This window comes from Colias eurytheme, chromosome 27 (genome assembly GCF_061535395.1).
Source record: "Colias eurytheme isolate Ceu_HAF_F1 chromosome 27, ilColEury1 Martin Lab GWU primary, whole genome shotgun sequence".
NCBI lineage: Eukaryota > Metazoa > Arthropoda > Insecta > Lepidoptera > Pieridae > Colias > Colias eurytheme.
Window position 1 is genome coordinate 4,305,947 of NC_143006.1, and position 26,919 is coordinate 4,332,865.

Genomic DNA, 26,919 nt, shown 5'->3' on the forward strand with positions numbered 1-26,919 from the left:
TTACTTTGCATGCGTGAATAGATTGCTATTTGGAGTAGAAAATGCATTTCTGCACGTAAGATGTAGAACTATGTATAGGATCATCTGTGTCCTTAGAAGTATAAAAAAATTGGATGATCTTGTTATCAGTCTTACTCCAGAATTTAGTGTATAGTCTTAATGCACGTCTAACCGTGATATAATATTTAAATTAGGTTAAATTTTTAAATAACTTACTATAGAAAGATTAACAGTCACTTGCATAACTGTTTAGTCATAACAGTCTATCCTTCAGCGAACACATTAACTTTAATAATCTCAGACTGTGATTTTTGCAGTACTTGGAAGTATATCTATTTATAAATTATGGTAGTTCATCCTGCACATGTATGTTATAACTTCCAATTTACTTCCAACTTCCAGTTTAGTCCAATTATTTCATAATAATTGTGGACATTATACCATATCAACATTTGTATTGTAGAATAATAAACTCTATTTATTGCTATTTGTTATCCACCCGCATTAGTCATCTTCGGTAGAACAATCGATAACAGCTGATTATGCCGTTTGCAAATCTGATTATTTTCTTATACATATATCCCACATCCCCGTATTTTGTTTCAATCAAACTATATTTCTATTTTATTCTATCCGTAACTCCTTTTTGACCCGGGCTGAATAAGTTCGCGTTCTCTTATTGAAAAAAAAAAATCAGAATCTTTCTAATTTATGCATTATAAATACTCTTCTGAATAATATTAAGATAGATGGATGACATATGTATCTCCACATTGTACCTGGTTGTAATACAATATTAAGATTGTAATGCATGCGTATTAATTTTACCTTACTTCATGCATGAACACCTATATCTGCTTTGCGAGTAAATAAGAACAATAAGAACACGAATTAAATATCATTCCAGAACAGAACATGTTGTGAAAAGGTCGCCGAAAGTTTTAAATCAAAACTTTGATGTGATATTCATCATGTAAATTAAATATTTAAGATTCGTAACTTGATGTTGCTTAGAATAGTTAGCACCGTCACCTGCTACTTGTTAAAAGTTGATATAGTTTTAACACGCAAAATATATTCAATTTATTATATGAACTAGGAACTGAAGTGGTCTGTAACATCTCATGATAAATGGGCAATTTTGTCGTTTGATTTGATTTGTGGGTAGTTTTGATTCACGGACACGTTTCTAAAAATTGATTCGGAAGGAGTTCGGAAAATTGATTTTGGGATCAGATATCATCAAATTAATAAACAAAAATTTTTTATTGAAATGTGTCTGCCACACAAGGTGTCATTTTATCTTTTTGAATCATTTGCATCCGAAATACTTCTATTTGGAAAGTCATGTGTCCACAGGAGTTGCAAGAGCTCTTTACATGTAGCAAACAAAGATTACAGAACCACTTCAGTTCCATAATGTTAAAGTATAATGCGATTTAACTAAGAATAGCAACGCCCATGGCCTGTATGTCAGAAAATATTATAATTTGAAAAATTCGATTAATTTCTTGACTCTTTCTTAAAATGCTTAAAGTTGATCGTTAATTCGGTTGAATTAACACTTCTGACGTCACAAGATGGCGCTGAATCGTTCCTATTCTCAGATCGCATAGTACCACACTAACCAATGAATAATCTATACTATAGATTCTAGTAGTAATGAGCATGATAATTGCAGTCGTGCGGCATTTGCACGATGTTCCCGTCGTGCATGTCCCTGCTGCCGCGGCGGAACGAGCCGCGGCCGCCGAAGCCCGGGCAGGCGCCGGTCGTGCTCAACGTGTACGACATGTATTGGACCAATTGGTGAGTAGACGCTTCTAGAAAATAGTATTGGAAAAAAGATGATACATTTAAGTATGAAGGTTCTTAATTTGTTTCCTACAAATTTATCCTTTGGGATAAGTTAAAGAAAGCTAATGTACCGTCCTCTCTTATTAACACATTTAAATGTTGGTACAGAGGCCAGATCAATCAAGTCCGATGGGCGGGGGCTTTATCTCAGCCGTTTGGGCTGCAATGCGGCGTGAGGCAGGGGGGGTTAAGTTCGCCCACGCTTTTCAATGTATAATATGTCAACGAGCTGATTGAATCACTCAGCAACGAAAGGATTGGTTGTCATATTGATGGAGTTTGCATCAACAATGTAAGTTACGCAGATGATATGGCGTTGCTGAGTGCTTCAATCTGCGGTCTTAGAAGATTAGTGGCCATCTGTGAAGAGTACGCTGCTCTTCATGGATTGGTCTACAATACTAAGAAAAGTGAAGTCATGGTCTTTGAGTCTGGGCGCCGAGTTACGCATTTTTTACCCCCAATACGTTTGAACGGAGTGCCATTGGGGAGGGTCTTTAAATTCAAATATCTCGGACACATATTGACCCCTAGACTCAGAGACGATGATGATATTGAAAGGGAACGACGGGCACTGGCAGTGAGGGCAAATATGATAGCTCGTAGGTTTGCACGTTGTTCTAATGAAGTTAAAAAAACCCTATTTCGTGCGTATTGTACATCTTTTTACACGTGCAGCCTATGGGCTAGTCATACTCAACATTCTTACAGCTCGCTCCGTGTTCAATATAATAATGCGTTCCGGGTGTTAATGGGGCTGCCCCGTTATTGCAGCGCATCAGGGATGTTTGCAGAAGCTCATATAGACTGTTTTTACGCTACAATGCGAAAGAGATGCACATCCCTGGTGCGCCGTGTGCGGGACAGCCCCAATGAAATCATGCGCTGTATAGCGAGTCGGCTCGACTGCTGGTATGTGAACCACTGCTGCAAACTGTCTGCTTCCTTGATAGCTTTGTAGCGGTGGAGTACATCTCTAGCAGTCATAATAAATTTTATTTTTACTAACATAATTTTTAAGATAATAATTGTTACTAACAAAATGAGTCCTGGTTACTTGAATAAATAAATGAATTATTATTATTATTATTAAATTATGGAGGAAACAAATTTTGAGGATACTTCTACAATATGGTGAAGTTATTATCGAGAGTTGTGCTGTTTTAGTAGGATTTTTTGATGGTGGTAATTTGATAGGAAGCTAATTCATACTATAATATATCGAATTCAACCCGTGACAGATACAAGTTTAGACCGAATTACTAAATACGATTCGAAAATAGGTTTCTAGACGTCCTTAAAATTTTGCATGCATCGATATGAATGAGCTACAAGCCGAAATTCAGTTTCATACTTTGTTATAATTTATTTTGTCGCTAACATATCAGTACATAGACGAAACATTAGCGAATTGATAAAAATAATATAGTATCTATCATTTCCTGTACGTTTTCCGTTTAAAATTATATAAAGAAAAGGTCCACCACATTCAGTTACTGCTATAAGAAATCGAGCATGAACGCTTAAACACATAAGTCGTTTCGATCTTATTTCTGCAAATAGCCATCTATAAGCCTTCCCTGAAGATAGAAATCTATGTTCAGTATGGTATCGCGTATGTATTCTTTACACATACATATTATTACTTAGGTACGCTTATTACGGTAAATCTACATATAGAAGAGTATTTTGATTTACTGCCAACTTGACTTTTAAGCATCCATAGATGATAATTGGGATTATCTATGCTGCTGTGACCAGAGGCGGCTCGCCCTTTTTTTTTTTTTTTTTTTTTTTTTTTTTAGTGGGGAAATCTTGCATAGATACCCACGGCCTCCGGGGAAGAGGCCGTGGGTTATGTCGGATTCCTACCGACCAAAACCCCACTGTGTTCCGTCAAGCCGCATCAGCGACAGGGCCACGGGTATGTGTAGAATTCATCCGTGACCCTATCAGCGGCAGCCCGTCGCCGGGCCCAAACAGGCTAAGAGCCTGCAGCTCTACCCTCATGGAGCGGCGTGAGCGGAACACGTCTCACGCCGCCTCATCCCACCGGACAATGGACTAAATCCCCGCTCCATCGCCCGGCTCAGAGGCGGCTCGCCCTAAGGAGCGCTGGTGCAGTGAACTCCCATAAATAATTATAATAAAATCATACTCCTTAATTTAATTATTAACATTAATTATTACTATTTAAAATCAATCGTAATCTTTAAAACTACTGTTAATACCAATGAATATATCCATCATTCCATCATCCCATACACCTGTATAATACCTACTGTATTAATGTAACGCGCGAAGCGGTGCGCTCACGATTGCGATCCAATGAAAAAAGATTTAGTACATTTCCTAATACGAAATCCAATAGGAGTGAAAGAGAGGGTTTTGCCAAAGCCCTGCGCGTGAAACAAAAGATTTTCTATGGAAAAGTAGCAAAATTCGGAGCGGCGCACCCGCAAACGTTGCCGGTTCGTTTTTACCGCCCGGCAGGACAGCGATAGCGCGCGCGGCGCGGCGCGACGTTGCCAGTTACCACTTCTATTAATATAAACAAACACTCGAGTCAACTTCAATGCTCGCGCGCGATTCATGCAATTTTCTAATTAAAATTATAAAATACGTGTTGAAATAGCCTGTAGTTATCAGTATTACTTGTGAGTGTTAAAATGAACAATAATTATAATGTGGCGTTCATTAAAAAGTGTGATAAAACGTTACAAATTCGGCTTGAATGTAAAGCTAAGGGACCGCCACGGCCTGAACTTGATCTTACGCAAAAATGTACGACAAAAACGAAAACATATACGCGTGTGTTTAAATCTGAACAATATGTGAAAACACCGTGGTTGTGTGGTTGTGATGAAAGCAACAAACTATTTTGTTTTCCGTGTCTTTTATTTAAAGCGGGCGCGGCCGGCGGAGGTGAGAGTGCTTGGACTGAAACGGGCGTGTCCGACTTAGCTCATCTTTCAATCAAGATGAAAAAACATTCACAATCTCGGTACCATTTGTTGAATGAACTGCAATTGGCGTCTATCGGTCTTGTCGCTTTAAGTTATAGATATTTTTGCACACCAAAAAGAAAGACGTATTACCTACGTATGCATTTTCTTTACTTATAAGTAATTTTTTTGATAAATTGTACTGCTTTACACCATGTATTTTCAGTGTTTTATTTCAAGTGAACACCCATAAAATTTTGTCACGAGCCGCCTCTGGCTGTGACACCATAAACTTTAACCATAACACAAAAGTTTAAGTTAGCTTTATGGTATAGTTTGAACTTTGAAGCTATGTCTACACAGTGTCGTAGTAGAAAATAAAGATCGAGTATGTAAGTAAGAGTATGATGTGACGCTATAACTACAAGAAACTTGAATTTGTCTATACTCTATAGTCTATAGCATAGTGCAAGCCACTCGATTATTATCTATGGTCTCCTATAGGTACACGGCTGGCGCAGGCGTGGGCGTGTTCCACAGCGGCGTGCAAGTTCACGGCTCAGAGTGGGCGTACGGTGGTCACCCGTACGCATTCACCGGCGTGTTCGAGATAACGCCACGCGACGAGCGTGAGCTCGGCGACCAGTTTCGGTTTAGGTAAGTATTGGGAGGGAGATGTTCTAGAACGTTCTAGAATGTAGTGTAAGTGCATAGCGTTCAAGTGCACGGCTCGGAGTGGGCGTACGGTGGTCACTCGTATGCGTTCACCGGCGTGTTCTGTATAATATAGAAAACTAAACCAAGTGTGAGGTTGATTAAAATCCTTATTTTATTAATAAAAATGCCATAGTTAACATTCCGTCTGATTCTGTCGGATTGACTACTGCCATTTACTAGCATTTAACCAATTTGAAATTTTCAAAATATTTCGTACACAGTTCGACTAGATCGTGAAGAAGAACATTGTTAAACACAATAAATTCGAACGAATCAGAAAATCGGTTATTTAGGGAAGTTTTAAAAACAAATGATAACAAAATCACTACTGTAATTAGGACTTGTTTTCCCTAAGAATAACGCAATAACATTAAGTGAACAAACAACATTATGATTTACAGACAAAGTGTACATATAGGATATACGGACTTCAGCGAAGAGGAGGTGCGCCGGCTCGTCACCGAACTGGGCAAGCAATTCCGGGGCGATAGGTTAGTATATCTACACATTTACAAATTTTGAATTGAAACTTCTTTAGACGCGTTGATAGTAAAATTTTAAGGTCGCGTCATGGCAATGCCGTCACGTCATGAAGTAAGACGACGATTTTAGTTTTGAATCTTGCCAAAGAAGTTTTTACTTATGACACGCGCTCTTTTTTCATATTTTGCTATAAAATAGATATAAATATATGCTGCTTACAAAAAATGTGGGTAGAATGAAAAATATGTATATAAAGGCATATCACATATTCTATAACTGAGTTTATTTTCTAGAAAGAAGAAATAATATACGTTTCACTAAATATATTTTAACTAATGAAATTTATTTTTGTTATTCCTTTCAGGTACCACCTTATGAACAATAATTGTAATCATTTCACATCCGCCTTTTGTCTGGTAAGTAATTATTGTAATTTATTTCGATAGTGTCTCCGAATTTAAGATTTTTGAATTTTAAATTTCAAAAATCTACTTCCACCCGACTTATATTTTTCTATAATGTCTACTGACGATTCAAAATCTGATTGAAGAAATTATTGTTTGTATCTTTTTAACTGACTTTAAAACAAGTCGGTTCTCAATTTGAATTTTTTTTTGGCTTTGTTACCTCAGTTCGACTGGGTATTGGGTAAACCATAGAAATCTAAATAACAAGACACATAGAAGTGCTGTAATGTCATAATTCGTATGAAAACCGCTGTCGCCAAAATCAACACATTCAAACCGAAAGCTAAACAGTACACACAAGTAAACTATGCCTTTTATTGGACAGCTTGATTTTAGTGAAAACTAACTTATCTATTAAATTAAGCTTTTGAATATGTATCCTAACGCACGAATTTACGGTTTATTTTAGAATAACATCCCTAAGTATATGAGACTTTTTGCTCCAATACGAACAAACGTGATAATAAGAATGGTCGACTGTGTCATTCATTGTTATTTCGATTACTATGGTGACACTCGTAATACTTGTAAATATTCTATAATTTTAAGGAAAAACGGCATTATTTCTAAAAAAAAATATTTTCCGATGAAATATTATTCCTTTATAAGTATAATTACAACTTGTGGAAGAATTTCCGCAATGGGAATTGCTGAAACACACCATGTATACACTCATACGTCTCCAGAGTAACTGAACAGTGACGAATGCACTGGTGATGTGCAAATCACCTGAGTGGCGACAAGGTCACGCACGCTTACGACTTCTAGTGTCTTGTTATTTAGATTTCTATGGGGTAAACCGATTTTGATAATTCTTTTTTTTTTTCTATTTGAAAGCTGGTGACTGCCATTTGGTTCCAAAATTGGTTTAATTTTGAGGATTTGAAAGCGCTTTTGTTTGTTAACAAATAATTAGTGTATTAATATGGATTGTCGGTAGGATACACATATATACAATTAATAATGATATATTATTATTTCCAGGCGCTATGCGACAAAGACATACCCGCGTGGGTCAATCGTCTCGCGTACGTCAGCTCGTGTGTGCCATTTTTACAGAGATGTTTACCAAAGTAAGTACTTTGACTAGATTTAAATGTAAAATCTTTGCTTTGAATCGGGATAAGATATTTTTATTTACTTGAAACGTGGTTATTCATATGTTTATGTAGATCTTGAAGATGTTTCTTAAAATATTTAGATAAGAATAGTATTGCTAAAATATTTTTTGTCTGTGATCTCACTTTTTAAACAATACTGCATTGAACATGCATCTCCAAGATTTTATCTGAAATGTTCATACTTTATAGAAAAATTGTTTTAGTGACCATTTTTAAATCAAATTATTGGCTATGGTAATTTCTAAAAGCAGAATAATAAAGGTGGTCGTTCGCTTTTGTGATTGGTTCGCTTCGCTCGTTCGCTTTCCGCCTCAATTGCAGACTTTTATTAATGTGGCAATTGAGCTTAATTTAAATAAAATACTTGCTCTTTTTTATACAGGTTGCTATTTCCAAACGTGTCCCTCTCACCGTAAATATAATAGAATATACGCTATCAAATTTCTCGCATCGCTGTTTAATGTGCCGTAAAGATACGTTAAGTATATTTATCGAGGAAGGCTGTAGGCTATATATCATCACGCTAAGACCAACAGGAGCGGAGCACCGCCGGTAAAACCGCGGAGCAAAGCTAGTATCAAACAAAAACACGCGTATTTAAATATTTATGTAACGCTAGGGAATGGCTGACGCCGGCCGCGCTGCAGCACTCGCTCGCCGTGCACTCGCGCTCCTCCTCGCCCGCCACGCCGCAATAGCACCGTGAGTGGGACGCTATACACTACACCGTACCGCACTACACGACACCGCACTATACTGCACTATACTACACTACACTACACTATACCGCACTACACGACACTTTGCCATACTACACGATACTACATCACACTACACTACAGTGAAACGCACTACAAAATTCTATACCATACTGTACTATGACGACATTTTCCACACGACAGTACGATACTTTACCACATTATACCAAATGTATAAACGCTAAGGAATAGCTGACGCCATCCGCGCTGCAGCAATTGCTCACTGTGCAGTTGTACACTTTATCACACTTTAAACAATAAATTATTACACAACAAAGTATCTATAATGTCATGCCTATAATTATTTCAATGGAAATTTAATTTAATAAGTTTATAAAACACTATAGCATAATAATATACACCATGTGTCGGTTACACAAAACTGCACTTACTAGCACCTTATTATTATAACATCAACCGTATATTGTTGATGTTATACACTTCAGTTAATAACAACAATTTGATTGACACCCATTGCTTATACCGGTGCTGTATACTTGTTTTTGCATTCGACAAGAAATATGCAAATACCCACATTTGTTAAATTACAAAAGTTAAATACTTAAATATGCTATATTAAACATATTACATACCAACATAATAGATTGAGGTAAAAACGAGACCAAAAATTTATTGTATTATTTATACTGAAATAAACTTTTTTCTTTCACAGAGGAGGCGCTGCATTGATGCAGACGAACAGACAAAAGTGTTGTGCGTTATATTAGTATTAAGTTTAACGTTTAGCTAATGATAAGTTTGGCGCATTGTCGACTGGTTATCGATGCGTTGTTTTGTATTTATTTACTTTCTTTTTTTTGTCGGGTAGTTTAGAAACTTTTAAGTGAAGATATTCATATGTTATGGAATATTCATAATTTATGGACTTGGACTTAATTCTTATTAATAATGTACTTTATGTATAGCAATTTTGAAATTAAAGTCTTATTTAATTTCGCAGTGTAAAATAATGTGTAGAGAATGAAGTAAAATTTAAATTGTAATTAAAACTTTAAAGTACAAAACTGACGCATCGAATTGACAATATAGTTATGTATATGTATATTATATTAATATTATAATAATAAGGATAACTGATTATGAATTAGGTTTTATATAAGGAGTTGGTTTGAACGCCGCTTAAATGGTCTTATATTTTAATTATGTGGAAATTATCATCATGAATTTATTTTATAAATCATGTTTTTGAAGTGAAACTTCTTTAGGCGCGTTGAGAGTAAAAGTTTCATGGTCGCGTAATGGCAATACCGTCACGTCATGGAATAAGGCGACGATTTTGGTATCTTTGAATATTTTCAAAGAAGTTTCACTTCTGACACGTGTGCTCACGCGCTCTTTTTTTCTGATGAGTTTTTATTTTCTTTGCGGTATTTGTGACACCTAAAATATATTATAGATATAAACGGATTGAACAGCTGCTGAAGATGAGCACTTTTAAAACTAGTTATTTTTTACATTAAAAAAAAACAACTTTTTTTTTCAAATCCGACATATTACATAAAAAGATAATATTTGTTTTTAACAGACAATAATTAAAATTTACCCACTATGGCAGTCATTAAAACATTTTTCATCAACATTTGATTTCCCTAAATTAAATATTCTTCTAAGCTGTCTCATACTGTGTAATGCAACTCAATAGTAAGCTAAATGGTGCCTTGAAGTGACAGCACTGTTATAATTTTAATTCTAATTAGGGTCGATTTTTCAATCCTTGGTAAAACCCCGTCCAATAAGGGCCGGCGCCCACTGCCGGCACGGCACGGCATGGCACGGCAGAGCGTCCCGCGGCGTGCAATGGCATCCCGCGGCATTCAGTGGCATGCCGTAGCATTCTGCTAAAAGCCCAGCCACTCTGGTATCCATCAGTTTTGCTCCGCGCTAATGCTGCATAAGTTTCAACCTTATTTCAACTAGCTAGTAATCATAATTACTCGACCCCAAAGTGGCGCATACGCCTCGCGGGATGCAATGGCGCGCCGCGGCATCCCTTGGAATGAAACAGCAAGACACGTCATGCCGCCGCATCCCGCGGCGTGCCGCGTCATGCTGCAGCATCCTGCAACACGTCGCGGCATCGTGGCATCGAAATAAAGTAACTTGAATTCTAAACTGATTGAAATAAGATTCAAAATAACTTCATTAGTAATAAAAAACCTCTGCCCTGCCATGCCATGCCGTGCCGGCAGTGGGCGCCGGCCCTTAAGTATTACACGATAATATTAAAATTGCACTTGCTAACTGTCAAATACGGACAATTATATTTGAAATGGTAGTTTAATACGTTATTCGACGAATAAGTTTTAGCCAAGGATTGAAAAATCAGCCCTTAATTTTATTAAATGTAATTATTAATTCATAAATAATTTAAGGCGCTTGAGCATTATTTATAGACTAGCTACGCACATTACACGTGTACACATCGAATATTTTTATTCATTATCAAAAATAAATAGTTGTGCCTTAAACATAAGACTTGAAGGCTAAATTTTGAAGCAATAGCGATAAGTTTCTCATTTAGTTTGCGGCTGCTCAAGTTATAGTTCCTACATTGAAATAGTTTGTTCATTTTCGTTCACATAATGAAAGGGACGTCTAATTACAATATTAACATATTTATTATCTGTAATTTATTGTCTAAAATGTGAAAACAAACAAGAAAGGCACGTATCTAAATAATCTCGATACGGAGTAATCAAGAAAATGACTCGTTGTCGGTACATTTGGTATAAAGAAATATTGGTCCTTCGAGCCGGATACCGTAGAATATAAATTTGGCTTTGATATTTTTACGAGATTAATTTTAATAATGTGATAATTTTATTACTTTTTAAATATTGGTCTCTTCTATATTTTACAAATGTTTAGTTCATAATTTCACAAAAAAAATTGTTTCGAAGAATCTCTTCGTCTCAATGTCAAAAAGTCTCTTTCATTATGTCAAATGCAAATGGATGATAACACCCTGACAATTTTGCTGTATTTTATCAAGTTTTGTGTAATTAATGAATAATATACGTAGATGTAGTTGTCCGTCCGTTGAAATTTATAGATTTAACGTTGGCATAGCTCACTTTTAACAACAATAATTTAACCAATATTATAAGGTGTGTAATTCAAGATTGTAAGAATATAATAATTTTGTCAATATATTAAATGTCCGCCTGCGATTCATTGAAATTTATAGTACCTATTATAATAATAATGTACCGAATAACTCGTATCTTCCAAAATGGCATCCAAATTTGAATCCTCATATTTAACATGAAATCAACAATAATGAACAAAATTATTATATTCCACTCATTAAATCTAATTATTAAGAATCTATGAAAATTAATTATACCTTCTAAGTGTTTCTCGATTTCGTATTAAAGTGCCATGTTGTTGAATACTATTTAAATGAAAATTATCCCATCTTGTAATGTAGTAAACAATTTTAAATCTAGTAAATTGTTATCTAATATCTAACGGTAGGTTTAAACGGACAGACTTAGAACATTTTTTTTTATTTTCAGTAAATAAATGGAATTGAGGTTATCTTTTACTTGTGTAACTTGAATGGTAGATTTCTTTTTACAAAATAAACAGAAAAATTAAGTTGTTTCAAACAAGACATCAAAAAGAATGGAAGAGTTGCAAGTAAATATATGTAATATTTAATAAATGTATCGCGCTGAGTCATTATTGCTTCTATAATGACTACAAAACACTATAATGGAAACACAAAAACTTGCTGTAGAATTAAAATTCAAGCTCCATAATCAAGCAGTTGTTTCAAAAAATTTTGATAAGTCCAATGAATCGGAGTATTAACTAAGATGGAATAAATATATTATGCTAGTACTTTTGGGACTAAATATATGGAAAATACCTGAAAAAATTATAATATCACGGTCAATCAATTGAGGTTAGTACATCTTGCATCATAACGGGTAGTATAAACCGGATAATTTTGATATGTTTTCTTCTGAAAGTATTGATGTTCTATAGATTAGGTGTAAATATAGAATAACTTAGATTACTTGACAATGCGCCAGTGAAATGACGTTTTTCACGAGGATAGTTTTAATATTGAATGAGCCTCATTTATTAGTTAACGATATTTAACGATTGTCTAATTATTATATAACTCATTGGTAATTTAGTATGGTCTAAGACTAAAAGTATGTTTAAAAATGTTATCTCGTTTTGGTCACGTTACAAGTTATATTGAATAAGGTCTATTTGGGACTCATAAAAAAAAGATTATACGGAAATTAAATTTAAAAGTGCGATTTGTGCAAAAATGTTCAGAATAAGGATGTTTTGATTATTTAGGGCCGATTTTTCAATGCCCAGATAAACAGCTAGATAGACTTTATTCTTCAGTTAACAAAATATTCAATTTTTCAATAGACGAATAGGACTTATCTATCGAATAACTACGTTATTTGAGGAATAAATCTATTTGCCGCTCCAACGGCCAGATAGCGCGCTATTCGACTGTTAGGCGTTTGAGTTGACAACTGACGCGTCAAATTTGAGATATTTTCGTATGTCATAACATAGAGCGTAGAATTATTAACAATTAAACCTCTTTCTATATAATTATAATCAATTAAAATCATATTGAAATTGATGTTTTTGATAGTACTGATGACCATGCCATTGAAAATTAGCCGAACGCTGCCTTTAAGTATGTCGTTTCCATCGTAAAATATATAAATTGAAACACAAATTTAACCAAACTCTTTACTCGAATCAAAACAACAATCAACAATCATAGAAGACAAGTGCACTCCTGACGTGAGTCATAATGACGGTTGTTGACAAATTGCAAGATTTGACTCTATCCCGCTCTAACCTGACTAATTTAATATGTTTGTTTCGCCACTCCGAGAGCAGTGCTGCCAATATGGAAATATTTGGTCAGATAGTTATTCATCAAATAAATCACGATTGAAAAATAGGCGAGCCGTAATGAGTTAGATAAATAATTGAATAAATCTATTCGAGGGGTACTTATTAGACTGTTTATCTCGCGATTGAAAAATCGGCCCTTAAAATTATAACTACTAAGTGCTAATTAACCAGAATAACTAGTACCTAATTATTCTGGCGAAAGAATGTCTTAATAAATGTTTATTATGAGATATCGTTTTCTAATAAATATTTTTACGTTTCCAATTTTTTTTATATACCTACATATTTATGTGTAAAACGTTATCCGAGTGAAAAACGTATCGATTTTTGCATAGTATAATTTGTGTATGACTTCCGTGAGAAATAATTCGTCTATTTCTTTGGTATATTATACTTTATCATAGATCTTTAATTGGTTTCTCTCAAAGGAAACGTATCCCAACAATAACGTGCCACTGTTTCATATAGGTATTATGAAATATGAATTAAAGTTTTATATTCTATTAAAATAATTTAGATCATACATACATGTCTTAGATTACATTGGTCACTAAGTACATCATTACATTATTTTTAAGCTTAATTTGCTAGCAACTAGGCCACGGTACTAAAGCGGGTAAATAAGCAAATGAAACAATTGCGTCGTAAAACATTTATGAAATGCAAGCAAAATATAACGGTTATTAACTATTCCAAAGATTGGGCTGTAAACTTTTTTTATTGTCTATGGTCGCTGGTAAAAAGGCGCTAAACTGCTAACGCTAAATGATCTTCTAGTACCCACAATGTTTTATTCTGGTAAATTTTTTCTTCATTGTCGTTCCTTTCAACATGACAAATAATTTTAAGTTAGGTACAGTTTCATATAAAATGCAATTTTATAAAGTATGACATGCTCATTATTGTATTTTAACAATTAGTTTTGTTATCTGATTATAGATATTTAGTTTGCATTTACTACTTTGTAATGTTGTGAAAGCGGTTTTTAACTAAAAGCATGAATTTGAATTGTATAATAATTTATGGACGTTTGTTTTAGCGGTAGATAAAAGTTTTTTTTTTTATTATGTTTTACTTTAGTAGATATTCTACATTGAGTTTAACGTGATAATAAGAGTTGCTGGTTGAAGTGCTAACAATGAACGACTGAATGGTTTCATAATTAATGTAAACTAAAAAATATATCGGCAATAGAAGTTTTGAAAAGAATAAAAATGTATGTAAACAGTTTTCAACACGCAGTTTTATTTTTCCTCTTGACTTATTATATCATCATAGAATTTTAATTTAATAAATGCATCTGAAAAGTATTTTTTAGATATATACAGACCAGACAACAAAGCCTGGCCATTTTTAAATTAATAAAAATAGCATCCCTTCGTACAATAGTTGGCACGTAACGTGGAGTGTCATGCGGAGGGAATTACTGTGCATGATTTCTGTCGCGTTCCCGTAATATAATTATGACTCAGATACCTTAATTTTTATTCTACTCGGTCAGCGCCTATTATCTTATGTCAGCGCTAAAGAAATTTGTCGCCAGACATACCTTAGGTATATTATTCCCTTTTAAATCATTAACTACGCTTGGAAGTTGGAGCTCTCCGTAAATTATTAGCAAAATCGGTCGAGCCATAGGATAAATAGCTAGTGCAAACGAACATTTTTTTTAAATTATTGTCATGTTATTGTCGCTGTGCATGGTAAAATTTTATCTATTTTTGATTGTAATGTGCTGTAATCTCTTATGTAATCTAATCTCTTAGAGAGTTTCTCTCTAAAGAGTTTTTTGCTATCATTTATAATTTCTAAGAATTAGGTCATATGATATACATATATCCATCTATTTTATATTATACTAGGTTGCCGCCCGCGGCTTCGCCCGCGCAGTCAAAGAAAAACCCGCATAGTTCCCGTTCCCGTGGGATTTCCGGGATTGCGTCATTATCCCGGGAAAAAAAGTAGCCTATGTCCTTTCTCGGGTATCAAAATATCTACATACCAAATTTCATGAAAATTGGTTCAGTAGTTTAGGCGTGATTGAGTAACAGACAGACAGACAGAGTTACTTTCGCATTTATAATATTAGTATATTATATGCAAAACAAAATTTACGTTTTTAGTAGGTACATTTTTATTTTTGCTTCGTTTTAAAAATTATAATTTACCAAAACCTTTTTTTAAAATCGTTATATTACATCACTATTTTAAGGAACAAGTTACGATTGATAGTCTGTGGTAAAATCTAATACTTCCCCTCACTACGTGACTGGCGTCTGGGAGTGGGCTCTGGCCAAGTGGCCAGTGGCCGCCATCAACGCCATATTGTGTATTGAACTTGGCGCTATTCTATTCGCACGTCGCGTCGCTTATTTCGCGAGTTATGCTTTTTTTGTTGTGTTATTGCGGTAAATTGTGTAAAATTGACTAATTTAAGTGAAATAGATAAGAACTGTTTTAAATATGGATCCCGCTAAAATGAAAGTGTTCGATCTACGATCGGAGCTTGGTGCCCTCGGATTAGACACTAAGGGCAACAAGCCGGCTTTAGTCGAAAGGTTAGAAAAGGCGCTTGAAGCCAAATCAGGAAAAAGTAAGCATTAAATTTTATATTAATCGTAATAATAATGCAATGTTTTGATTTTAATTATACTATTAATCAATCTGAGCACGTGTAAAATGACGCCGCCTCCATGTTTTGAAAGTGGTTACGCTTCCCAAAAGCTGTCAAAATTATAAACGTAACCCATTTGAAAATGTAGCGGGTATTATGATGATATGATCTTCAATTTAAAATAATAAAACATGACACTGAGGAAATGATTTATTTTTAGATCTAATATAATATTATATCAATTTTTAATTTGTTTACTTGTAATATGTTTGTACTTTTAGTTTAGAAAATCAATTGTTTGTTTAATAAAATAAAATAAAATAGCCTTTATTGCTGTTACTTTCTTAAAATTATTACATGCCAATTTCTTAAAAACTAAGTTAATTCTATGTATTCTAATTTTTATTTATAATATCGGCAACAGGATGTTTATAAGAAACAGCTTGTCTGTCGACAAAGGCCTCCTCTAATGATTTCCATATATTTCTATCTTTTGCTAAGCGGGTCCATACAGGACCGGCTATTTTCTTAAATTCATCTTCCCATCTTTTGCTTTGTCTACCTCTATTCCTTTTACCATCTCTTTGATACCATTCCGTTACTAACTTAGTCCATTTCTCTCTACTTTCTCTAAACATATGTCCTGTCCAATGCCATTTTAGCTGTCTGTAGGTTGTGTATGCATGTTTAAATTTAGTTTTATTTTTGTAAATTCTAATTAAATTGGTGTATGTTATTATTCCAGACCTTCCGGACACATCAATTCTATATACTTCAACAGAGGATGCTGACGAGCCTCCCACTCCTCGCAAACCAGCCCCAAGAACTACTAGAAGAACATCATCGTCAAGACTGGCTGCTACACCTATTAAAGTAATAATTGAAACTTGACTTTGAATGCAGATATTTTGCTTATGACACAAGTTGAATTGTTGTCTTAGCCCCTTATAATCAGGTTATTAAAAACAACTATAACTGTGGTGAATATATGAAAATACTTATATATTTTTTATTGTGAAAATTATATGAAGTATAACTGTCATTATACACAGATATACATGTAAATGTAAAACACACAATATACATTATACAGTTTTCGGACCAGTAGTTCCTGAGATTGGCGCGTTCAAACAAACAAACAAACTCTTCATCTTTATAATATTAAGTATAGCTACAAAGATTTTCCCCAAAAAAGTTTTAAATAACATTGAAACTAATTTCCCTTTAATATTCAGGAAAATGGTGTAAAAACTGAAGACAATGCTGAGGAAGCGGTTGAAGTGAAGACTGAACCGGCGGAAGCAGATGACGGTAAAGCTGATAGCGAGAATAATGAAGAAACCGGTTTGTACATTTATTCTTTTAAGGGCTGATTTTTCAATCCTTGGTTAAAATTGAAAAATCAGCCCTAAATATTGTCATATAAGGGCGCGTTCCCACTATGTCGTAACTACTAATTTATCGTTCGACGACTGTAGTCTCTACCTGTTCCCAATATAACGATTGTTTGTCGTCAACATTTTTTATCGTTTAGCGACTGTCGTATCTAGCTGTTCCCATTGGATCGCTGAGATCGCTCGCATCATCAGCAAGCTACAAATCTAGTCGCCTCTGCGTTCGCTTGGGTTGGGAAAAGCAAACCGAGTACAGACGCGAGGGGCGCGCGGGTGCGAGAGGGAAGGGAAAACACGTGTTCGTCTACATAGAGTTGCCGTCCACGATTTTTTATCGTTTTACGACTGTCGTGCTTGCCGTTCCCACTGTCACGACAAAGTGTCGTCACTGCAAAAACTGTCGTAGACGACAGTAAATTGTGTCGTTCTAAATGTGAACACCTCCATTTAAACATATAAGCCACGACACTTAAAACTACACGATTATCTGTCGTCACGGTCGTGACGGTGGGAACGCGCCCTAATTTGTGGATGTAGTATTATTATTATGTTATTGGATTTAGTATACCTGTATCAATGCCAGGTGTAAATCACTACATAGTATAAAACAAAGTCGCTTTCTCTGTCCTTATGTCTCTTTGTATGCTTAAATCTTTAAAACTATGCAATGATTTTGTTGCGGTTTTTTTTAATAGATAGAGTGATCGACATGTGAAAGCTTTGTTGATAACATTTAAAACTATACTTAAATTACCTAGATGACCTACGCAATTTTGTCTGCTCTCAAAATGAAATATTATTGCAAAATTTTTTCATAACATAGACAATTTTTTTTTTGTACTTCCTACCTACCTCCTTTTTCACAATATTACTCCACACAGTAGGTTGCCTGGAAGAGATCACTCTTAAGTGATAAGGCCGCCTTCTGTGCTTGTCTAGTTATAAGTTTTAATTTTAATCCGTCAGTCCTCGGATCACAGACACAATAGAAAATCTATTGTGTCTCGGCCCGATCGGGCCGCTCGGTGGTCAATGGGTTAAGGATTTATTTGTATGCCAGCACAATAAAGTGTTAATAAATAAATAACAACACGCTGTTACTAATAGCAGCGCAGCATCTTGAGTTTAAAAAAGAAATTATATTCAAGACTTACGAATTAATATTAACAAATTATAATAACAACAGGTGAGGTGCCAGAAGTGACTGAAGACCAAGTGATGCTCGGAGCCAAACTCGACAAGAGGGTCAAGTTTGTTATCAGGTAAAGAATGTTTTTAATATTTTTACTTTAATAAATAGTTATTGTGCCCAAGAATTCAATACTATATATTACACATACAATTAGGAAGTCTTAACAATAATATATCATACATATTTAGCACAAATACTGTGCATAACGCGGCCCGTGACATTGAAGGTCACCTGTAGTGACTTACAAGTGAATGTTTCCATTGTAAAAAATATTCATTGTGAAATACGTTGTGTTAATGTGTGAAAATATAAGTGAATGTATTTGACAATCGTGTAGTGATATGATCATTTGATAACTCAGCATTATCATGTAAGCAATTAAAATTAAAACAAAATAAAATCAATTTCTATAATTTTATAGAAATAATATATCGTCATGATTACATTTTTATGCTATAGCTAGTTTCTTCTTCTTTCCAAAAATATATCATACATGGCATATAATTATAGAACAATAGGGTAAATACAATTTACAAACTCGGTAGTCATAAAAAACTAGATTTTGTGAACTACCTCGACACTATCGGGATCGGTGCCGGCTATGAGCAGTACTCGGACTTATTTTTAAGGAAAATAATGTCAAGGTCACGTTCAGTGACACCGGTCCCTGCGGAGACTCGGCATACTGCTGCCAACCTGCTCTTGTGTGAGTAGGTACATAATACTGAATATTAACTAATAGAAATAGAAAGCGTTTTATTTGCCACCATGTAACTCTTAGTAATTAATACACAAAACAGAAAAAAAAAAAGATAGTAATGGAGGCAAAAAGGACTCCCCGTCAGCAAAGCAGCAACCATTATTTAAAATGTATTGCTGCACTGATTTTCAGAGGAGACCACGTGACTGTACAGATGCAATGATTCAGTATTAAATGATACATACTACTAACTACTAGCTGCTCCGCGCGGTTTCACCCCCGTGGCTCCACCCCTGTTGGTCGTAGCGTGATGATATATAGCCTATAACCTTCTAGACTACAAGCCCGCATAGGAAAAAAATATGGGTCAAATGAACCACCAGGGGATGTCCCCTGGTGGTTTTCCCCTTGTCCCCATGATTTTTGTACGGCGTTGCGGAATAATGGATTAAAAGCAGTATAGCAATAATATGACACAGATGCCGTACATGGTCAAATGACCAAATTTACCCCCGGTAACTCTCGGAAATTAAATAAAAATTCCGACTTGGTGGACCACCATTTTTGTACGGCACTGAGCGGTTTCTTATTATTTTTAATGGATCTATCGATGGTTAAGAATGCCGTACAAAAATATATGACCAAAATTTACCGAGTCTACCTGTACTTTTCAATTCTCATCTGCACTCAGTTGGACAGCTTACAAGTGACGGCATAGTGATGATTCTTATTATTTTTTGCTCTTCTATCGTTCTAGATATGTCCCCTGGTGGTTCATTTGACCCATATTTTTTCCTATGCGGGCTTGTAGTCTATTCCTCGATAAATGGGCTATCTAACACCGAAATAATTTTTCAAATCGGACCAGTAGTTCCCGAGATTAGCGCGTTCAAACAAACAAACAAACAAACTCTTCAGCTTTATAATATTAGTATAGATTCAAATAGTATTAGGTATATTATGAAATAGCCACAATGGCTAGACTGTTTTTTTTTATTAAATCTGTATAAATGTTGTTTTAGCTCTGCCACCGCACCACCGCCTAATCAGGCCTTTGAGACGACAAGGACCCCTGGGGGCTCCATTCGAACCACTCCCAGGGGCTCTGTCAAAAGAAAATGTGTCGTCGAGGAGTCCATTCAGTAAGTGTAGTTTTTTTTATGCCACTATGTAACGGTGAGGGCACCTGATGGTAAGCGCCACGATCAACCATGGACAGGAGCAGTGCCAAACGGTAACTAAGTAATTACTATCGGAATAAATCCTGCGCCCGCCACACAGTAACTACACTAGCATATAGTGCCCTTTCGCCGAAACACAAAAGTGCTTAAAACACTTCTTTTTCACGGTAAAATAACTGGCACTGCGGTGGTACCTACCTAGACGAAAACCTACCCTCGGTTAAAGTTAAAATATGTATCGATTACTGAATTATACTTTTTTTGTTATTAGTTTCACTTCAGTCGAGAGGACAGCCGCCTGCGGAATGGACGAGGAAGAGGGTGAGGATCAAGAGCATCTGGAGCATGTGAGGAAGTGGGTGTGTGAGTTGCCAGGTACTTCCGAGTGTATACCACCGTCGTCTGGTGTGCCGGATCCTGTGCCATCAACATCAGGCTCTACGGTTCCTGTGCACACTGGAATACGGGAAACCGAAGGCAGTGAGCTCGACTCGGATTTCGACGATGAATTCGATGTCGAGGAACTCATTGCTTCCGGCGGTATGACTCGGAACATCCCGGACGACGACGAATTAGATGATCGTGTTCGTAATGTGGTACAATCGGTGGAAAGGGCGATGGATGAAGCTGTCGACAACTTGGTTTACACGTCTACTGATTTCTGTTGGGGAGCAGACTTTCATAGCTTCTGTGGTGTGCCCGAAACCTTCTCAGGGCCAACCCCAGGGGCTATCAAAGACTACGATACGCCCTATGAAGCCTTTACAGACATCTGGAGTAGAGACATCATGGAGCTTATCTGTAAGGAAACCAATAGATATGCTAAGCAAGTTGTCGATGCTGAAACTGCAGCTGGCACTTTGAAAGCATCATCTCGTTTACATCGTTGGGTTGACACCGATGTAGACGAGCTGTATTTGTTTTTTGCTATTTATATATTCATGGGGCTTGATCCGCGTACTTCTCAGCACGAATATTGGCAGGTCAACAGCTATCTGGAAATGCCAAAGTTCAGACAGTTGATGACATACAACCGCTTCATATTGCTGAGCAAATTTCTGCATTTTACGGACAATTCTGATGCGAGTCAGGATTTGCCGTTAAGTGGAGGAATACAGCTTTCGGCAAAGTTGCGGAAACTCGCACCAGTAATTTCCCATCTAAATTCAAAATTCGAGTGTTTGTACAATTTAAATCAAGATATAGCTATTGACGAGTCATTGACCTTATACAAGGGCCGCTTGTCCTGGGTTCAAGCTATAAGATCAAAGGCCGCGCGAATTGGTATTAAATCTTTTGAACTTTGCGAGTCTAAAACTGGATATATGTACAGGTTTGATATTTACACTGGGAAGAATTCTGAACGCAGCGATGTCGTGGCTTCTAGTGTTGATTTAGCTCGCAAGAGTACCCAAGTGGTATTCGATTTATTGAAAGGTCTCGATCGGAGAGGACACTGTGTTACGATGGATAATTATTATAATTGCCCATCGTTGGCACGGTACCTTAAAACATTGGGATTTGATTGTCTGGGGACATTGCGTCCTAATCGCAAACACGTACCAGAGGAGATTGCAAAGGTTCCGAAGAATGTGGCCAAGGGTACGATCGTGAGTCGTCACTCTGGTGACGTTTCATGCATTGCATGGAAAGACTCCAGAGTGGTAACTATGATCTCCACCTACCACACCGACGAAACCTATGTAGGTCGTACGGCTGGACGCGAGCTTGTAAAGCCCGTAGTTGTGAGAGATTACAACAATACTATGGGAGGTGTTGATCTGAAAGATCAAAAACTCTCTATGTATTTGTTGGAACGAAAGAGATGTGTGAAATGGTACATGAAAATGTTTAAAAGGCTGCTGAACGTCAGTGTGCACAACGCGCTCATATTATTGTTGAGTTCTTTGGGTCGTCGAAATATGGCTTTGCTTACGCATCGTAAATTCCGCGAACAGCTCGCCTCAGCCCTCGTGACGGCTCATCGCCCCTCGTCACGAGAGATTGTAGTGCCTGTAGAGGAACATACGAGGCAAAGAAGGGACATTATCCACGTACCCAAATACCTCGCCTCTAATAAGAGAATGCGTTGTCACATTTGTCTTCGCAATGGTACACAAAAGATGGTGCGTTTGAAATGCGTAACCTGCGACGAGGCTATGTGCTTTGAGGATTGTTGGAAGGTTTGGCATACCGTCCAACAACTCCCAGGCAAAACTATCCATGTTCGAAAAGGGAGGCGTGATCGATAATGCATCACCTTTTTGTACTTGATTTGAATGGTTCCTAGGTTGTGTTTGCCATTATTCAATTTCCCTAAGATAATAATCTTTCCATAAATAGGACAATTGCTTGTTATGTAATGATGTAAATTCCAGATTTTACTCATAGCATTGGTTGACACTAGGCGGAATTCTTTGTCATACAGTATTCTGTTGCTGAGCAGTTAGCGGCGCCCTTTGAGTATATAAGTCTAAGCCTTTGTGTCTGTTGTGGCATTTGTTATCCTTTCTTTCAACCCCATTGTACAATATTACTACACGTTATCTAGTTCGCGGTATGTGTGCGCGTGTAAGAGATGATGGAATGATTGTTATTATATCCTAGATGTACATAATATTATTATAATAATGTAATACATATTGACTGTATGCATCGTCATGATTGTTTCATTAGATTGTGTATATATTTTGAGTTACTGTAACATCTATCAACATATATTTTATAGTTTGTATTGTAATTTTTTCTATTTTGTTCGTCAACTGACTAGATATTAGTGGATACTTTTGTGTTCAAAATGATGTTGAAATGAGAATGATGTCAAAATAAATCAGTATATGTATAAACAACTTTGTGTTTCTGGTTTAATTTGAGTTTGTCCATAAAAAAATTATGTCTGTTAATTGTAATGTTCAAAATATTGTATGATTGTTTGTGCGAAATAACTACCTATTTTTTATAAATTATACCATTTTTCATATGTTTTAATTTCTCTAAATTGAATATTCTTCTTAATTGTCTCATACTGTGTAATGCAACCCAATATTAAGCTAAATGGTGCCTTGAAGTGACAGCACTGTTATAATTTTAATTCTAATTAGGGTCGATTTTTCAATCCTTGGTTAAACCCCGTCCAAGTATTACACGATAATATTAAAATTGCACTTGCTAACTGTCAAATACGGACAATTATATTTGAAATGGTAGTTTAATACGTTATTCGACGAATAAGTTTTAACCAAAGATTGAAAAATCAGCCCTTAATTTTATTAAATGTAATTATTAATTCATAAATAATTTAAGGCGCTTGAGCATTATTTATAGACTAGCTACGCAAATTTCACGTGTACACATCGAATATTTTTATTCATTATCAAAAATAAATAGTTGTGCCTTAAATATAAGACTTGAAGGCTAAATTTTGAAGCAATAGCGATAAGTTTCTCATTTAGTTTGCGGCTGCTCAAGTTATAGTTCCTACATTGAAATAGTTTGTTCATTTTCGTTCACATAATGAAAGGGACGTCTAATTACAATATTAACATATTTATTATCTGTAATTTATTGTCTAAAATGTGAAAACAAACAAGAAAGGCACGTATCTAAATAATCTCGATACGGAGTAATCAAGAAAATGACTCGTCGGTACATTTGGTATAAAGAAATATTGGTCCTTCGAGCCGGATACCGTAGAATATAAATTTGGCTTTGATATTTTTACGAGATTAATTTTTAATAATGTGATAATTTTATTACTTTTTAAATATTGGTCTCTTCTATATTTTACAAATGTTTAGTTCATAATTTCACAAAAAAATTGTTTCGAAGAATCTCTTCGTCTCAATGTCAAAAAGTCTCTTTCATTGTGTCAAATGCAAATGGATGATAACACCCTGACAATTTTGCTGTATTTTATCAAGTTTTGTGTAATTAATGAATAATATACGTAGATGTAGTTGTCCGTCCGTTGAAATTTATAGATTTAACGTTGGCATAGCTCACTTGTAACAACAATAATTTAACCAATATTATAAGGTGTGTAATTCAAGATTGTAAGAATATAATAATTTTGTCAATATATTAAATGTCCGCCTGCGATTCATTGAAATTTATAGTACCTATTATAATAATAATGTACCGAATAACTCGTATCTTCCAAAATGGCATCCAAATTTGAATCCTCATATTTAACATGAAATCAACAATAATGAACAAAATTATTATATTCCACTCATTAAATCTAATTATTAAGAATCTATGAAAATTAATTATACCTTCTAAGTGTTTCTCGATTTCGTATTAAAGTGCCATGTTGTTGAATACTATTTAAATGAAAATTATCCCATCTTGTAATGTAGTAAACAATTTTAAATCTAGTAAATTGTTATCTAATATCTAACGGTAGGTTTAAACGGACAGACTTAGAACATTTTTTTTTATTTTCAGTAAATAAATGGAATTGAGGTTATCTTTTACTTGTGTAACTTGAATGGTAGATTTCTTTTTACAAAATAAACAGAAAAATTAAGTTGTTTCAAACAAGACATCAAAAAGAATGGAAGAGTTGCAAGTAAATATATGTAATATTTAATAAATGTATCGCGCTGAGTCATTATTGCTTCTATAATGACTACAAAACACTATAATGGAAACACAAAAACTTGCTGTAGAATTAAAATTCAAGCTCCATAATCAAGCAGTTGTTTCAAAAAATTTTGATAAGTCCAATGAATCGGAGTATTAACTAAGATGGAATAAATATATTATGCTAGTACTTTTGGGACTAAATATATGGAAAATACCTGAAAAAATTATAATATCACGGTCAATCAATTGAGGTTAGTACATCTTGCATCATAACGGGTAGTATAAACCGGATAATTTTGATATGTTTTCTTCTGAAAGTATTGATGTTCTATAGATTAGGTGTAAATATAGAATAACTTAGATTACTTGACAATGCGCCAGTGAAATGACGTTTTTCACGAGGATAGTTTTAATATTGAATGAGCCTCATTTATTAGTTAAGGATATTTAACGATTGTCTAATTATTATATAACTCATTGGTAATTTAGTATGGTCTAAGACTAAAAGTATGTTTAAAAATGTTATCTCGTTTTGGTCACGTTACAAGTTATATTGAATAAGGTCTATTTGGGACTCATAAAAAAAGATTATACGGAAATTAAATGTAAAAGTGCGATTTGTGCAAAAAAAAATTCAGAATAAGGATGTTTTGATTATTTAAAATTATAACTACTAAGTGCTAATTGACCAGAATATATTCTGGCGAAAGAATGTCTTTAAGTATAAATGTTTATTATGAGATATCGTTTTCTAATAAATATTTTTACGTTTCCAATTTTTTTTTTAATATATTTATGTGTGAAACAAGCAGTTATCCGAATGAAAAACGTATAGATACATATTTGCATAGTACCTATAAGTAATTTGTGTATGACTTCCGTGAGAAATTATTCGTCTATTTCTTTGGTATATTATACTTTATCATAGATCTTTAATTGGTTTCTCTCAAAGGAAAGGGCGAGGCCACAACACTGCGTTGCGGCGTCGCAGACTTTTAAAATGTATGATACATAAAGACATTTTAAGTTTGAAAAATCAGATGTTTTGCGCGAAGTGACAGTAGTACCCACCTCAACGCTTCGCTTATGAGGCGTGCAAAATGTAGTTATATTCACACGAATTATAAGCGCACCGCGTCGTACATTTTTACGACGCGACGCCGCAACGCAGTGTTGTGGCCTCGCCCAAACGTATCCCAACAATAACGTGCCACTGTTTCATATATTATGAAATATGAATTAAAGTTTTATATTCTATTAAAATAATTTAGATCATACATACATGTCTTAGATTACATTGGTCACTAAGTACATCATTACATTATTTTTAAGCTTAATTTGCTATCAACTAGGCCACGGTACTAAAGCGGGTAAATAAGCAAATGAAACAATTGCGTCGTAAAACATTTATGAAATGCAAGCAAAATAAAACGGTTAATAACTATTCCAAAGATTGGGCTGTAAACTTTTTTTATTGTCTATGGGCGCTGGTAAAAAGGCGCTAAACTGCTAACGCTAAATGATCTTTTAGTGCCCACAATGTTTCTGGTAAATTTTTCTTCATTGGCGTTCCTTTTAACATGACAAATAATTTTAAGTTAGGTACAGTTTCATATAACATGCAATTGTATAAAGTATGACATGCTCATTATTGTATTTTAACAATTAGTTTTGTTATCTGATTATAGATATTTAGTTTGCATTTACTACTTTGTAATGTTGTGAAAGCGGTTTTTAACTAAAAGCATGAATTTGAATTGTATAATAATTTATGGACGTTTGTTTTAGCGGTAGATAAAGGTTTTTTTTATTATGTTTTACTTTAGTACATATTCTACATTGAGTTTAACGTGATAATAAGAGTTGCTGGTTGAAGTGCTAACAATGAACGACTGAATGGTTTCATAATTAATGTAAACTAAAAAATATATCGGCAATAGAAGTTTTGAAAAGAATAAAAATGTATGTAAACAGTTT

At 34.9% G+C, this 26,919-nt stretch overlaps 2 protein-coding genes across 4 annotated transcripts in view; both read left to right on the forward strand.

Annotated features, from left to right (window-relative positions):
* The window catches only part of LOC149896861 (deubiquitinase DESI2), a 29,399-nt gene extending 16,717 nt beyond the window's left edge, over window positions 1-12,682 (forward strand). For all 3 annotated transcript variants that reach the window (XM_090117121.1, XM_090117123.1, XM_090117122.1), the window contains 7 exons: window positions 1,682-1,809; window positions 5,307-5,459; window positions 5,921-6,010; window positions 6,367-6,418; window positions 7,454-7,542; window positions 8,210-8,292; window positions 9,022-12,682. In XM_090117121.1, coding sequence (XP_089973247.1) covers window positions 1,682-1,809; window positions 5,307-5,459; window positions 5,921-6,010; window positions 6,367-6,418; window positions 7,454-7,542; window positions 8,210-8,288 — 591 coding nt within the window. In that variant the 3' untranslated portion in view covers window positions 8,289-8,292; window positions 9,022-12,682. The remainder of the gene's footprint in view (window positions 1-1,681; window positions 1,810-5,306; window positions 5,460-5,920; window positions 6,011-6,366; window positions 6,419-7,453; window positions 7,543-8,209; window positions 8,293-9,021) is intronic.
* Window positions 2,083-2,818, forward strand: LOC149896862 (uncharacterized). Its single transcript, XM_090117050.1, has one exon. It carries the CDS (start codon window positions 2,168-2,170, stop codon window positions 2,816-2,818), a length of 651 nt encoding a protein of 216 aa, XP_089973176.1. The 5' UTR covers window positions 2,083-2,167.
* Window positions 12,683-26,919: the final 14,237 nt, after the last annotated feature.

Bases quoted from the DNA above. Each gene is read 5' to 3' on its own strand.
- LOC149896862 (XM_090117050.1), top strand. From the start codon at position 2,168: ATGGCGTTGCTGAGTGCTTCAATCTGCGGTCTTAGAAGATTAGTGGCC.